General features: G+C 41.0%; 1 protein-coding gene across 5 annotated transcripts in view; it reads right to left on the reverse strand.

Moving 5' to 3' along the window:
- The window catches only part of LOC130284382 (sodium channel protein type 2 subunit alpha-like), a 226,218-nt gene that overhangs the window by 32,400 nt on the left and 176,376 nt on the right, over positions 1-17,442 (reverse strand). For all 5 annotated transcript variants that reach the window (XM_056534675.1, XM_056534671.1, XM_056534674.1 and 2 more), the window contains exons 18-20: positions 2,377-2,500; positions 1,520-1,674; positions 270-443 (exon numbers count right to left, since the gene is read on the reverse strand). In XM_056534675.1, the coding sequence (XP_056390650.1) occupies positions 270-443; positions 1,520-1,674; positions 2,377-2,500 (453 nt within the window). The remainder of the gene's footprint in view (positions 1-269; positions 444-1,519; positions 1,675-2,376; positions 2,501-17,442) is intronic.

The raw sequence follows: 17,442 nt of genomic DNA on the forward strand, positions 1-17,442 counted from the left end.
TCAGATAATATAAGATAAATATAATAAACCTAACAAAAATAATCAGTAAAAAAAGTAATTTTAGAGTAATCATTAAATAAAATATTTGTTTCCATTTTTGGTCAGATTATACATTTTTAATTATTTAAACTCTTTACACATACATGTCTATACTTGTAGAACATTAATATTACTGTTACCATTATTATGTACATTAAATACAACATATTTTCTTTATTCACATTGATAAAATAAGGTATTTGGTGTAATTATGTAATATTGATACCTACATCGACAATTAGGAAATCAAGCCAGCACCAGGCATTGGTAAAATATTTGGCAAATCCATAGGCCACCCACTTCAGAAGCATTTCAAGAATAAAGATATATGTGAACACTTTATCCGCATATTCCAGCATGGTCTTAATTGTTTTTCTCTGCTCAATGTAAATGTCTTCAAAAGCCTAAAATATATAGGGTAATAGTAAAATCAGTTAAGCTACATATACTACATTATAAGGGAATTTAGGCACCAAAAAATAAATTACATGTTGCTGGGTATGGCATGAAAATAAAAAAGAGGCATACCTGGATCCCCTACAGCTCTGCATTTTTTGGATCCCGCTTGTCACTCTTCTTCCTGCTTCTGAGACACACTTATCTCTGCAGTTACAACCCGCTGAGCCAATCACTGACTGTAGTGGTGTCCTGCTTCATTCAGTGATTGGCTGAGTGTGCCATGACTGCCAAGAGGAGTCCATATTTGAAGTAGGAAGAAGAGTAACAAGTGGAAGACATCAAAGCAGGGGACCCAGGTAGGTGAAATCCAACAATTCACATCACTTACATATGAACAGATTTTTTCAGACATTTAACATGCAAAAGAAAAGCTCATGATTAAACCCAATTAAATGACAATTGAGCTAATCTTCATGCAGATTCAGAACAGTTCAGACTGCACATCCCTAGCAAATCTTTGGCAGCCGATTGAATCCTAAATATAGGCCATCAATATCAGGTAGTGAGAGCTGTGGCCCTGTCAGCTGATCTGTAGGAGTTGGACCCCCACCAAATGAATAGCAATGAACTATCCTAATTATAGCCCATCAATATTTAGGATCCAAAAAAAAACCTCTTTAAAAGACACTTGAGTTATAGGTGTTAATTAAAGGGAAACCCGGCGCCTGTTGCAGAAGTATAGGCCAGCAAGCGGTTAGAGTATATTTCTGCAACTTTCAGTGTTGGCCTTAAAGTTACATGGGAAGGGGGTCACATCTGGAACACCCCATCAATGGGAGGCCAAGTACCCTTCATTCATCCTTCATATTTTCTTGGTGTTGTCAGTGTACATGCTCCAAATGTCTCAAATTTTTCTGCATACATGTCGATTTTGCTTCAAAATGTATAAATGTTCCCTATAATCCCCTACAGTATAAGACAGTGGTGGTTTAGGATTGTAAATATTCATGACAAGTTAACTAAGGTAACACAATCACCTATATACAGAGAAACCATATTAAAGCAGGTAATAGGCACTTACCAGAGCCCCGCTGCTAAGTAAGATCATGAAGATAATGAAAGTCTCAAACCAGTTGTGCTCAACAATCCGGAAACATGTCTTCCTGAGGTTCCACCAGTGCTTTCCTTTCCCTTCTAATGTACTGACATCACAAATTGGGAACTTTCTTATACACCCTGCAATCACAATGAGACCATTTACATATTCATCTGTGCTTTAAGTTATTAATGACATTTATTACTAGGCTGGTAAACTATCTATCTATCCATCTATCTAGTAAAAAAATAAAAAAAATAAAACACCTCTCCACAGCACTCAGTACTGCAAACGTGAAGTTTATTCCATAACCTGTGTCTTTACAAAGGCAGCAATGTTTCGGCCAGCTCACCCCAGCCTTTCTGAAGCTTAAGAAAGGCTGGGGTGAGCTGGCTGAAACGTCGCTGCCTTTGTAACTGCAGTATAATAAGCTGAACTGGATTCACATATTCCTATTTTGTTACTTTATGTGCCTTTAATAATCTTCCTAGATTTTAATTAACGAGTTGCCCTACATAAATAAAAACACATAAATAAGGCAAGCTGTTAATGTAAATCTTATTTGTGTTGATACTGTGAATTATGCATTGTAGACTTTTACATCTTTAGAATTTTTCTTTTGCAGTGTTCAGTGCTTTTCCTTATGTTGTCATTGTTTTCAGAGGATCTCAGGCTGAAATGTATTAAAACACATGGAGGGGATTATTATAGTTCTTTAATATACCTATTGAAATTGTAAACGGCTAATTGAAAGATTAATATTTGTACTGTGGAGTAATTGCATAGAAAATGACAAAAGTGAAAGCGTGGAGGACAATATTGTCACAGCTTGGGGAAAATACCTTCTGTAAAGCAAGCTTCTGGTTCCATGATTTCTTCTGCTTCTACTAAAGCGACAGGTTCTCCTTCGCCTGCTGGTCTTATATCAACAGTGCTGCCTTCTGATGAACTTGATAGGGTCAATTTCTGCAAAGTAAATAATTACTGTTGTGGTTATGAAATAAAGCAAAAGACATTTCTTCTTAAAGAGTAACTCCTCTTAAAACTAAATTGCTATATATCATCTGACAACTCAAAACAAATCAAATTGTATAACAATAACCCAACTCCCATCTTGACTAAAGGTGTCCATACATTTTAGGGCTCGTTCACACTGCCGGAATGCTCCGCAAAAGAGAGCTCCGTCGGGTCAATCCATTGGTGAGACTTAAGTTGAGCAGACAAAAAAAAATAGGGCATGTCCAATTTTTTTTCTCCGCTCAACTCCTGTACAATACCGGACACCTGACGGACCCTATCCTAGTCAATGGGATCAGTAGTCGGGGCAGTGACAGTTGTGGTTCAACCTGTTCTGGGTCAGTTCGCACAAAAAAAAAAGAGTTAGACAGAGCCTTAACGGGTCGAACACAATAGCAGTGTGAACCTAGACTTAGACTAAAGTTGGCTGAACTCACCACCAGCGGCTGGTTCAGCTGACTGTCTAAGGCAGAGTTTACCAACCAGTGTGCCTCCTTCTGTTGCAAAACTACAATTCCCAGTATGTCCGGAGTGTTTAAGTTGGGTCATCGTTGCAGTAATTGGCTGGAGGGGCATTTCCAGTGTGTTGATACGTCACCAAGAGCAGCCGGAGGGCAGGTATATATTCATTATTTGTTGTTTTAAAGGCACCCTCACCAAATGTTTTCCCTCTTTGGAAGTGTAAAAAAGTGATAATATTGCATTAGGGAACAAAATAGAGATTTGTTTAACCTCTTAAGGACCCAGGACGTATGGGTACGTCCTGGGTCCCGGGCCTGAGATATAACGTGGGGTCACACGGTGACCCCGCATCATATTGCCGCGGGCCCCGGCATAGTGAAGCCGGGACCCGCCGCTAATAGCGCGCGACACTGACCGCGGTGCCGCGCTATTAACCCTTTAGCCACGTGCTCAAAGCTGAGCCGCGCGGCTAAAAACAAAAGTTAAAGTGCCCGGCTAGCTCAGGGAGCTGTTCAGGATCGCCGCGGTATAATAACGGCATCCTGAACAGCAGTAGTACAGGAGGAGGTCTTCTTACCTTCTCCTGCGCTGTCCGATCGCCGAATGAATGCTTCAAGCCTGAGATCCAGGCTTGAGCATTCAATCGCTGAAAACACTGATTGATCCATTCCTATGGAGATGAATCAATCAGTTTAAAAGATCAGTTAATGCAATGTTATAGCCCCCTATATGAGCTATAATATTGCATAAGAAAAGTGTCAAAAAATCATTAACCCTTTCAATTATCCCTTCACCTAATAAAAGTTTGAATCACCCGGTGATCAAAAAGTGATCAAAAAGTCTCATCAGAACAAAAAAACTTCAGATCACGGCGCAAAAAATGAGCCCTCAAAGCGCCCTGAACACAGAAAAATAAAAAAGTTATAGAGGTCAGAAGATGACCATTTTAAACGTATGCATTTTCCTGCATGTATTCATGATTTTTTTCTGAAGTAATACAAAATTAAAGCTATACAAGTAGGGTATCATTTTAACCGTATGGACCTACAGAAAAAAGATAAGGTGTCATTTTTGCCGAAAAATGTACTGCGTAAAAATGGAAGCCCCAAAACTTACAAAACAGTGTTTTTTTTCATCAATTTTGTCGCAAATTGATTTCTTTTCCTGTTTCACCGCAGATTTTGGGGTAAAATGGCTAATGTCATTACAAAGTAGAATTATTGACGCAAAAAATAAGCCATCATATAGAATTTTAGGTGAAAATTCTAAAGAGTTATGATTTTTTAAAATTAAGGAGGAAAAATTGAAAATGAAAAAACGGAAAAAGCCCGGGTCCTTAAATGGGCACTGTCACCAACTTTATTTTTTGATATGTTGTAGTACTTATGTACTACAACATATCTCTAATATACTTTTATTTTTTTTTTTTTCATTAAAAAAGTTTAATTTACATTTAAAAACCGGCTACTGAAAAAGGACTGATTTTGGAGTTGCAATCAGTCCTTTTTCAGTTAGGCTGCACTCGCTCCCTGCCTGTCAATCAGACAGGCGGGAGCGAGCGCATTGGCTCCCCGGCCACTGACTGGGAGGCCACTCCTCCCGCACATCACCGCCGCCGCCTTGTTGCTGCTGCTGTCCCTGCACACCCGCTGCCGGACTCTGCAGTAACTGCAAGTGTAATGAGGGAACGGGGTATGCGGGGCGGGGGGGGGGGGGGGGGAGGAGGGAACATGCTAGTGCCGTAGCGGGGGGGGGGGGGGGGGGCAACGGGCTAGTAAAAACTAAAAAATAGGATGGTGGGAGCTACCCTTTAAGGGGTTAAAGACCAACTATACATATTTTTTTAGATGATTCTAAACAATGGACAACAGTGGATTTCAGAGTCCTATGAAGTTATGCTCTTGGGAGGGAAGAACCTACTTAGTTTATGTTAACATAACTAAATGGGAAAACACTGGGTAACAATGCTAGGAAAAAGGAACCTGAACTGTAGCAACCAATTCCATGCAAGTGCTGTCGAAGCATATGGGATAAAAACAAGCTACGAGCATAGTTCTACTGCTTTACAAATCAAATCACACATGGAACAGTGTGAACTGGGAAGCAGAACATATAACCTAGGTTAAGTGGGTCTAGTCATCACAATTCGATCTTTGTCAAACTTGCACAGAACTTTTGTTTTAATTACATTTTTCTTGATTCCAACACATAAACCTTAGAACCAACTATTCACTTGCTGCAATATATATCCCATCGTGAGAAATTCCATTGTCATGAGAGAATCAATGTTATTTGTACGGCTGATCAATATATATATATATATATATATATATATATGTATACACAGGCTGGGCCATTTATATGAATACACCTTAATGAAATGGGAATGGTTGGTGATATTAACTTCCTGTTTGTGGCACATTAGTATATGTGAGGGGGGAAACTTTTCAAGATGGGTGGTGACCATGGCGGCCATTTTGAAGTCAGCCATTTTGAATCCAACTTTTGTTTTTTCAATAGGAAGAGGGTCATGTGACACGTCAAACTTATTGGGAATTTCACAAGAAAAAATGACATGATGCGCTTGGTTTTAACGTAACTTTATTCTTTCATGAGTTATTACAAGTTTCTGAATACTTATAAAATGTGTTCAATGTGCTGCCCATTGTGTTGGATTGTCAATGCAACCCTCTTCTCCCACTCTTCACACACTGATAGCAACACCGCAGGAGAAATGCTAGCACAGGCTTCCAGTATCCGTAGTTTCAGGTGCTGAAGAATGGGCAAAACAAAAATTGGAACAGGACCCTCAGTTTAAGCAGAAGATTTTGTTCAGTGATGAGGCAAACTTTTATGTGAATGGTGAAGATAACAAACAAAACCACCTCTATTGGTCTGACACTAACCCACATTGGATAGATCCCTCAAAGAATGTTGGAACACAAAAATTGATGGTATGGTGTGGTATATGGGGTACAAAGATAGTGGGGCCATTCTTCATCAATGAAAACCTCAAGGCCACTGGACATGCGAAATTGCTACATGAAGATGTGTTTCCCTCTTTATGCACTGAAGCTGGCACGTTCCTTGAGTTTTTCCAGCAAGATGGTGACCACCACATTATGGGTTTCAGGTCCGAGCATTCCTAGATGAACAGTTTCCTGGAAAGTGGATTGGTCATCGTGGGGCAGTTGAATGGCCCCCAAGGTCTCCCGATCTGAAACCCCTTAGACTTTTATCTTTTGGGTCATCTGAAGGCAATTGTCTATGCTGTGAAGATACAAGATGTGCAGCACCTGAAACTACGGATGCTGGAAGCCTGTGCTAGCATTTTTCCTGCGGTGTTGCTATCGGTGTGTGAAGAGTGGGAGAAGAGGTTTGCATTGACAATCCAACACAATGGGCAGCACATTGAACACATTTTATAAGTGGTCAGAAACTTGTAAATAACTCATGACAGAATAAAGCTACGTTAAAACCAAGCACATCATTGTTTTTCTTGTTTGATGTGTCACATGACCCTCTTCCTATTGAAAAAACAAAAGTTGGATTCAAAATGTCCGACTTCAAAATGGCTGCCATGGTCATGACCCATCTTGAAAAGTTTCCCACCTCACATATACTAATGTGCCACAAACAGGAAGTTAATATCACCAACCATTCCCATTTTATTAAGGTGTATCTATATAAATGGCCCACCCTGTATATATAAAACTCATTGGCCCTCATTTACTAAAGTCCAACCGACTATTTTTCTCGGTTATTGCGCCTAAATTTTTGTCGCAACGTCTGTGCGACTAATTATGCGACTCTTAAATGGGCATGTTATCACTCTGAAATGGGGATGTTTTATGCAAAAATGGTCGTTTTACCGACAAAAAACAAAAAATACTCCAAAAGTACTTCCAAAAAAGTGTGAGTTTGCCTCGCACAATAACCGACAGCCAAGAGGCCGAGTGAAATTCCAAAAATGGAGTGATTTCTGACAAGGGACCGTTTACCATTGTGTTTGGTGTGAAAGCAACTTGGTTTATTACCGGAAAACATTTTGTACAGTTAAACACTTTTATGAATAAAGTATTAAATGTTTGAGTGATATTTTTATTTTTATTTTTACATTATAGCACCTGAATAATTTTAATGAATGAAACTGTTTATAAACAAACTAGTCCAAAACCTTTTGACTCACACAAATACATTTTTATTTATAAATGGTCTTTAAGGGCCAAAAAAAGTTTGTTTTACATGTTGGGAGTTTGTGCGACACAATTCAGTAGTGCGACACAAAAAACACGTGCGACACAAAAATAACCGACATGTGTGACAGATTAGTAAATAAGCCTGGGAAAAAAATGGAGTGATATAGAAAACACTCCACAATAAACAATCCACTTTTAGTAAATGAGGGCCATTGTGTGTATGTATGTATGTGTGTATGTATGTTCCAGCATCACTTCCAAACGGCTAAAGATATTAACATGAAGCTTGGCACACATGTTACTTATATGTCAACAACAAACATAGGATAGGTGATTTAACCCTTACCCAACCCATTTGCGAGAGTCAGGGTTTTTGTTTAAAGTCCAATGCAAATCTATGGGAAATGTAAGTTCCAGCATAACTTCCCTACGGCTTGAGATATTTTGCAAATACTTGGTAACATGTTACCTATATGTCAAATAGAAAATCACCGACCAAAAAATTGATAATATGATATAGCAAAAGAGAGGTATACTGACATTGATTCACCGACAAGGACCTCACTATTCAGCAAATGATTTAACAACAATTAAAACATAACCTTTATTCATTAAAAGGTAAAATATAAATGAAGTATAGAAAATGAAGAACACCTGTGTAGTGATAAACCCCTGGAGCCCTGTGGAGTACACAGCCATATACCGTAATTGGATATAGGTGGATAGACCGCTAATAGATATTTAGTCTCGGGATTCCAAGGTCAATAAAGATAGTTAGATGGATAGTAACTGTAGGAGGGGGAATGGTGCCCACTATTGATAATTGCCCGTCCCTCTGGCCCTGCCTTTTGAGGGACCCACCTCCTTAACAGGGTGGCCTCAACCACGGTGACAGACCCTTCTCTACCCCTAAGTGAGGGATAAAATAATAAACCAAGGAAAGGTATAATAGCCTAGATGGCTAGTGTACAACACAGGACTCCCACAAAAAAATAGGTAAATCGTGCAAAGTGATCACACAAAATGTTAAAAAAGCCAATGGGGGACGTAAATGTCCCAAACTCACGCGTTTCCCCTATCCTATTGGAATAGGTTCATCAGGGAATTACCATTGGTGTTAACAGATGCTAAGCATAGATGATAAAGAACACCGAGAAGTTCAGATAAACGCATAGATGGTACAATAAAAATGCCAAAATACAAAGATACAAAGAACTCTAGCATTGGCAAGACCCATATGATAAATGAGACAGCACACAGCAGATTGTCTTTTTAGACATCAAACAATACATGATTCACTGTTGGTATAATTCAGATGGTATAACAAACCAGAAAGGAATCACCGCAGAGTTGGCCAGCATAGTCAATTCTCTGTCATTCTCTTGTTTTATAGAATACATTTTTCATCTTTTTCACGTTAAATAATTGGCTCATTATGCCTGTGTTTCAAGTTATCATTATGCTACTTTCCACCCCTACCATTGTTTGGGTTGGAATTTAGGGACGCTGACACCATGCCCCTAGTAACCTTAACTAGCACTATATTATTAATTATTATCATTGCTTTCAATTTATACTTAGTGGTTCAGAGCACATATTTTATTAATATACTTACCTGTTTAATATACTATCTGACATTTAGTATACGCTACTGTGTTTATGGTTATGACCATTTTTACACATCTTATCCAAATGGAGTACACGGGTATTTAGTGCGCTCCATGGTTGACAGTGATGTTCGGATCTTTAATCAATGTATTATCAATAACGGTGATGCTTTGTGAGCATTTCCGGTAGATGGAACGCAGGCTTGCGTTCCACTATGACGTATTTCCAGCCCGATGCCAAGTAGCGTTACTGCGCTCCAATATACATCATCCGTGGCGCTCTGTGAGCGCTTCCGGTAGGTGGAATGCATGTTTACGTTCCACCATGACGTATTTCCGGTGGATAGGCATCTACAGGAGCGCAATTCAGGCCGTAGTAAGTAATCACAGTGCTGGTAGCGTATGTCTCCGCCTTTGGAACGCACGCTGTGCGGTTCACCACCGCTTACCTGATTTATTATACAGCGTGCTCCTGATTGGATCATAGCCCCACTCTAGATGAGGCGCGGGATATAAATACCACCAACAGGTAAGTGTAGCAGGTAGGTGCCGCATCCTGTACCTCACCTGCCGAGCTCCCAGCATTTGGTTATCAGCACATTATCTGGTTTATCGTCAGGGAGGATAAGTATATTTAACCTGACCGTGCCATTACACTTGCAGGTCTTTATCCTCTTTACTGTAACTTTCTGTTTGGCTGAGTGTGGCCTAATTTGGACTAGCAGAATATATATTTTTTTGACTATGCTGGCCAATTCTGCGGTGATTCCTTTCTGGTTTGTTATACCATCTGAATTATACCAACAGTGAATCATGTATTGTTTGATGTCTAATAAGACAATCTGCTGTGTGCTGTCTCATTTATCATATGGGTCTTGCCAATGCTAGAGTTCTTTGTATTTTTGTATTTTGGCATTTTTATTGTACCATCTATGCGTTTATCTGAACTGCTCGGTGTTCTTTATCATCTATGCTTACCATCTGTTAACACCAATGGTAATTCCCTGATGAACCTATTCCAATAGGATAGGGGAAACGCGTGAGTTTGGGACATTTACGTCCCCCATTGGCCTTTTTAACATTTGTTGTGATCACTTTGCACGATTTACCTTTTTTCTTGTGGGAGCCCTGTGTTGTACACTAGCCATCTAGGCTATTATACCTTTCCTTGGTTTATTATTTTATCCCTCACTTAGGGGTAGAGTAGGGTCCGTCACCGTGGTTGAGGCCACCCTGTTAAGGAGGTGGGTCCCTAAAAAGGCAGGGCCAGAGGGACGGGCAATTATCAATAGTGGGCACCATTCCCCCTCCTACAGTTACTATCCATCTAACTATCTTTATTGACCTTGGAATCCCGAGACTAAATATCTATTAGCGGTCTATCCACCTATATCCAATGATATGGCTGTGTACTCCACAGGGCTCCAGGGGTTTATCACTACACAGGTGTTTTTCATTTTCTATACTTCATTTATATTTTACCCTTTAATGAATTAAGTAAATGTTACGTTTTAATTGTTGTTATATTATTTGCTGAATATTAAGGCTAGATGTCAAATAAAAATATATAATAGTTAAATTAACCCTAACCTACCCCATATGTGAAGGATGGGTTTTTTGTTTCGAGTCCCATGCAAGTATATAGGACTTCTGGTACCTTACTCCACAAGCTCCGCTCTGCATCTCCTAGTGAATGCATCAGACCGGCTGGCAAGCCACACCCCCCCCCCCCCACATGCCATGCCTCATCTTGCAAATACACGCCCACCCTTTAAGCCACAACCCTTTTATTTTCAGCTTACAATATCTTCATCACAACTCAGCCACACCTGAGGACGGGATATGAGGATTAGATATGAGGACAGGATATGGGGACAGGAAATGAGAACGGGATATGAGGTCGGGATATGAGGACGGGATATGAGGTCAGGATATGAGGACGGGATATGGCTATGGGATAAGGGGATGGGAGATGGGGACGGGATATGGGGAAGGGATATGAGAATGTGATATGAGGTCAGGATATGTGAACAGGATATGGGGACGGGATATATGGACGGGATATAATGTCAGGATATGGGGATGGTATATGGTTACGGGATATGGGGATGAATTATGGGGATGGGATATGGGGACAGGATATGGAAAAGGGATATGAGGTCGGATATGGGGACGGGATATGGGGACGAATGAGGACGTGATATGAGGATGGGATATGAGGGTTGGATATGAGGTTGGGATATAAGGAGGGTATTTGGGGTTTGAATATGAGTTGGGGATATGGGGTCAAGGTTTGAGGACGGGATAGGAGGTCAAAAGCTTCCTCCTTTGTTGCTTTTTTGGTAGGAAAAATCGGGCAGCACCGGGTACTCAGCTAGTAGCTATATAAAATAGATTATTGGAAAATGGGTTTATGCAAAAATGTATTCTATTTGTCTAAATTGAATATTGAGTCATTTGGGTTGCTTTGCTTTCTTATAGATCAGCACTGCAGGACTGTAGATAACTAGAAGGGCTTAGGGTATGTTCACACAATGGAATTTCCATGCAGAATTCTGCTGTGGAAATCCCAATTATGGAGTTCACAGAAAGAATAGACATGCCTATTCCTTCTGCAGAGTCCACATGGAAAGACATTGCAATCTATGAGACAGAGTATTTCAGAGTGATCCTAGTGCCGCAATGTTCTGCCTGTGCTCCGTTGTCAGGGCAAAGTTTGCATGAAAATTTTCTGTGCGGACATTGCCTGTGTGAACATTGCGAATGTGAACATAGCCTTATTGTACGGCACATGGGCTTAGTTTAGAGCACAGCAAATAGTAACTCAGGAAAGCAGTTTGCTTTCCCTTATGCTCATTTAAGGTAATTTTTTCTTCTTTTTAGATGACTTTCGTTTATGAGAATGCTTAAACATTATGCAGTCCAGCTACCACTGTAGTGAAAAGAAGTAGTGCAGAAGTAATCCAAAAGCAACACTACACAATGAACTATACCAAGACTCACTGGCCTTTTTATGTATACACATCAAAACCAGACAGCTGGTCAGATGGGGTGCTGAGTGTTGGCAACCCACTGATCAGACATTGATAGCCTTTCCTAAGGATAGACTAACAATGTTAAATGACCAGAAAACCCCTTTGAGTGTAACTGAAATTGGAAGCTGGTAGGATTGAAATAATCAGACTCTTATCTGTCCTTCAGCTATGTTAAAGATTGTTTCTCACGATAAAAACTTTGTATAATATTGTGCCATGACATCAAAACCCTCATCAGACTGCATTTAATACATCAAAGTCACATAGCTGGTCATCTTGCATCACACATCTCTCATCACACAAGAATACTTGACCTCTGAGGAAGCCAAAATGAATAACAATATACATGGAAAGGGAATTCACAGGACATATGCAGAGGAATTTAAATTTCTAACTATGGGTCCTGCAAACCTTCAAACAAACTTGCACAGCAAGTGGTGGAAGAGACAGCTCTCTGTAGCCACGACAATACAGAAAAATACATTGCTTGTCCACAGTATGGCAAAGGGACTATGATTTTAACTGGTTTGCTGAACCAGTGAGAACATGGTGGTTCCCACTTCTGGACATACTACATGGCCAAACTTACTAATAATTTGTGATACTACATTATTTGAATATCTCACCCGTGGGGAATGTGACCTGTATTTTACTTGAATCTGGATACTTTCCTGTCCTACTCAGTGGAAGAAGTCCCTAGTAACCCAGGGTGGTCAGAAACTTGGTTCATAAACATACGGTAGGGATATTTTTTAAGCATTTTAATCATGGCTGTGTTTTTATATGGTTATACTGTATGTATTTTGTAGATCATGTATATTGTGGATTTTGTAGATCGCGGCAGCACAGCTACTGAGCAGGATCTCCAAACCGTTACCCCAGCACACTGAACACCAAGGAAACCGGGGAACTGTTAGTGGACCCGAGGAAGGCATTAGTGGATACCAAAACACATTGTCCCCAATACTTAATAAAAATATTTGTTGTCCTGTGCTGCCTGAGTCCCTCTTTATGTTCTGAATGAATTAAAAAACCTGGGGCACAAAGGCCCAGGGCACAAGATCCCTATATGGAAAAATAAACCCCGTCAAAATTTTACTTTTCTTTATTATTCATATAAAATATTAAATCAGTGACAAAATTGTTAAAAACTATAGCATCATAAGGCTCCAGATGTCTCAGTTCATTGGGGCAACCCCCATAGTATATAGTATAGGGACCTGCAGATTCCCTTTCTAACTGGAATGCCTTAATGCTGTTTAAAAACAATAGAATTTGCCTCCCTCTACTAGTTTCGGTGCTTTAGCACCATCCTCTGGAGGAACAATAGGCAAACCCCTCCTTATGTCCACAACCTAAGCAGCGCCTCCTAATACCATTTTTTTTACCACGTAATTTCTTTCTCGCTAATCTCTATCGGTTTCTTGTTTTGAAGCCCGATACTGGTTGAGTGCAGCAGCCAGTAGCCATTCATATCTTCATCACTACGGTTACACACTCCAGTATATCCACACACAAGGTCGGTTTATCACTGTAATGTGGTGGAGGGTGCACACCAGTGAATATACCTCATCATGGAGCGCCCCCTGTCTATCTTCTCTCCCTTGATGCACTGAGCAAAGGAATATAAAGGCTTCAGAGGGAACCCGGCTCAACGGCGCTGAACGACCACAACAGGTGAAGGATTAAAAGGATTTATTTGTTCAGAATGCAACGCGTTTCGCTGCGCATGCGCAGCTTCATCAGGCATCAGATGCCTGATGAAGCTGTGCATGCGCAGCAAAACACGTTGCATTCTGGACAAATAAATCCTTTTAATCCTTCACCTGTTATGGTCATTCAGCGCCGTTGAGCCGGGTTCCCTCTGAAGCCTTTATATTCCTTTGCCTGACATTTACCGGAGGGCAGCAGACGACTTCACCTATTCCTACGCCTACATCATTGTTGTGTATGAAGTTGCACAACCACCCAGGGTGAGTATTTCATTCATATAATTACCTCACCATTGGATGGCTAATGTTACAACTCTATGGAGCGCCTGTTTTCCTTATTCCTTGATGAACTGAGGACAAGCAGGGCTCTCTACACTGAGGACAAGCAGGGCTCTCTACACTGAGGACGAGCAGGGCTCTGTGCACTGAGGAAAAGCAGGGCTCTGTACATGGAGGACAAGCAAGGCTCTCTACACTGAGGACAAGCAGGGCTCTGTACACTGAGGACAAGCAGAGCTCTGTGTATTGAAGACAAGCAGGGCTCTGTACAATGAGGACAAGCAGGGCTCTATGCAGTGAGGACAAGCAGGGCTCTGTACAGTGAGGACAAGCAGGGCTCTGTACAGTGAGGACAAGCAGGGCTCTGTACAGTGAGGACAAGCAGGGCTCTGTACACTGAGGACAAGCAGGGCTCTGTACAATGAGGACAAGCAGGGCTCTGTACAATGAGGACAAGCAGGGCTCTGTGCACTGAGAACAAGCAGCGCTCTACACTGAGGACAAGCAGGGCTGTACACTGAGGACAAGCAGGACTCTGTGCACTGAGGACAAGCAGGGCTCTGTACACTGAGGACAAGCAGGGCTCTGTACACTGAGGACAAGCAGGGCTCTGTACAATGAGGACAAGCAGGGCTCTGTACAATGAGGACAAGCAGGGCTCTGTGCACTGAGGACAAGCAGCGCTCTACACTGAGGACAAGCAGGGCTCTGTACACTGAGGACAAGCAGGGCTCTGTGCACTGAGGTCAGGCAGGGCTCTGTACGCTGAGGACAAGCAGGGCTCTGTACGCTGAGGACAAGCAGGGCTCTGTACGCTGAGGACTAGCAGGGCTCTGTACGCTGAGGACAAGCAGGGCTCTGTACGCTGAGGACAAGCAGGGCTATGTACGCTCAGGACAAGCAGGGCTATGTACACTGAGGACAAGCAGGGCTATGTACACTGAGGACAAGCAGGGCTCTGTACACTGAGGACAAGCAGGGCTCTGTACACTGAGGACAAGCAGGGCTCTGTACACTGAGGACAAGCAGGGCTCTGTGCACTGAGGTCAGGCAGGGCTCTCTACGCTGAGGACAAGCAGGGCTCTGTGCACTGAGGACAAGCAGGGCTCTGTACGCTGAGGACAAGCAGGGCTCTGTACGCTGAGGACAAGCAGGGCTCTGTACACTGAGGACAAGCAGGGCTCTGTACGCTGAGGACAAGCAGGGCTATGTACACTGAGGACAAGCAGGGCTATGTACACTGAGGACAAGCAGGGCTATGTACACTGAGGACAAGCAGGGCTCTGTGCACTGAGGACAAGCTGGGCTCTGTACAGTGAGGCTCCATGACACGCTCATAGCTCACGCAGCAGGTTGATTGACAAGCCAGAAACCTGCACGAGCCCTATTTGTCCAGTCCTCACTTCCTGTATTTGGACTCCTCACAGAGATACACAGGCAATAGCAGCAGGGACCGCATTTTTTCACGCAAAAATATACAATTTTTTTAACCAATGTATATTACAAATAAACATATAATGTTATTATCTGCATTATATAGAAAATTTTTGCTAACGACAGGTACACTTTACCTGTTTTACTGTCAGTCAGGCGGATCTTTTGTCATATGTTAGTACAATGAGGCCCTGTAGAAATGTTTGAAGTACATTGTATGCCTAGGGGCATTTTCAGATGTACAGTACATGCCAAATACAAAAGACCAATATTAAGGTGTGCGGAGAGTGACAGTCAAGCTTTGTACTACCCCAAGTTCTAAGCAAAGGGCCATACAAATCACTGTCAGTTTGTTTAGTAAGTAGAAATCTTTGAATAGTACCAGCAAAGTAAAAAAAAAAAAAAAAAAAAGCTATCAACAGGACCTGGAATAAAAGAGGACTATTGTGTCTGGATTTCAATGTTACATTATACATACTTAATAAAAAACATACATTCGATGTACATAAGAGTATTCTTAGAAATATGTATGTGTTATATCACACAAATACTACTGGGCAATGAAAAAGAAGAGTTCCCAAACTGGACACCACTACTACATACAGTACCTAAAAGTATCATGCCTGAGCAGTACAGAAAAACTTACTTGATCATCTGCACGGAGCTCCAGCTCTCACACAGCTGGGGCTCCATACAGAAGATCGCGGGGGCCACAGCGCTCGGATAGGGGATACGCTTTTCTGTACTGATTGGGCACGAGACTTCTTCTTTAAAGGGGTACTTCGCCCCTAGACATCTTATCCTCTATCAAAAAAATTATGTGTCCTTACAGAGAATACATCAAGGGGTATTTCTAACTTGCAAAGATATCCACTATCCATGCAATAGAGAATAACAAGCTGGTTGGTGAAGTTCTGAGAACATTGTCCCCGAAAGAACAGCGCCCACCGTGCGTGCACAGCCATTGTTCTATTTATTGTTATGTCTGGAAGCCCCATAGAGAATACATGGAACATTGGGCGCTTACATAGTGAGTTCCATTTGTTCAGGAGACAGTTTTCCTCCTTTTTCATGATAGAAGTCAACAAACCACATCCAGACAACAGTTTCCTATGATCCATAAAGAAACTGTAAAACATATTTTGTATGCTGTTAAGAGCAATATAGGCAAGATGGCTGTTCCCATAATCATGTCTAGACATAAAAGTAAAAATCTACTACCAGGAAATAAAATCAATTTAGAAAAAGAATGTGCTTCAGTATCTGGTTTTGAATGAACAAAAAATATAGGTGACATAATCTGTTTAAGGTCTAAGCTAGGCCAGGCAAGATGGCTGTTCTAATAATCATGTACAGAATTAAAGAATAAATAATATAAAATAAAAACTGATAAGAAAAAATATATATGTCTGGTATTCATTAGTAAAAAAAAAAAAAAAATCCAGGTGACACGATCTGTTAAAGGTCCAAACTAGGTCCTATACAACTTCATTGTTTTAAAGTATAACCCAGAAAGTAGTCTTTCTTTAAACAACATTGATTATACCCTTTATTGGCCACTCCCTCAATGTATCACTATAGTGTACCTGTCTTTAATTAAAAAAAAAAAAAAAAAAATTTTAACGTGTCACAAAGACATGCCAAAAGTTTTGATCGATTAGGGTCTCAGTGCTGAGCTTCCTAGGAAAACGAATAGGGTGAAAAAAAGGTATTCGGAGGCGCTGCTCAAATTGCGAACATAGAAACAGACTCAAGCGGCACAGGATGACAAATAATTTATTGGGTATTGGGGACAACGCGTTTCGGCATTCACTAATGCCTTCCTCAGGTCCACTAACAGTTTTAAAAAAACATAAATGCAAAAATACAAATGTATATACACAATATTCTGTGATAATAATAAACGTGGATAGAACTAAAACATTTTCAAATGTTTGATTCGGAATCAGTTATGGGGGGGAGATTGTAGGACTGTGGCATTGAGCTGGCCCAGAGGTGTTATAGGATAGGGAAGGCTATATCGGGAAGGATATTTCTGGCAGTCTGAAGTGTTTATGACATTTTGAGTGGTGGCAGAGGGAATGGATGTCTTTTGGAGGAACATGTGGAGCAGAAATTGGAAGAAAAGTGATAATTGGGCACTGTATTATTAAACATGTGCTG

This window comes from Hyla sarda, chromosome 8 (assembly GCF_029499605.1).
Source record: "Hyla sarda isolate aHylSar1 chromosome 8, aHylSar1.hap1, whole genome shotgun sequence".
NCBI lineage: Eukaryota > Metazoa > Chordata > Amphibia > Anura > Hylidae > Hyla > Hyla sarda.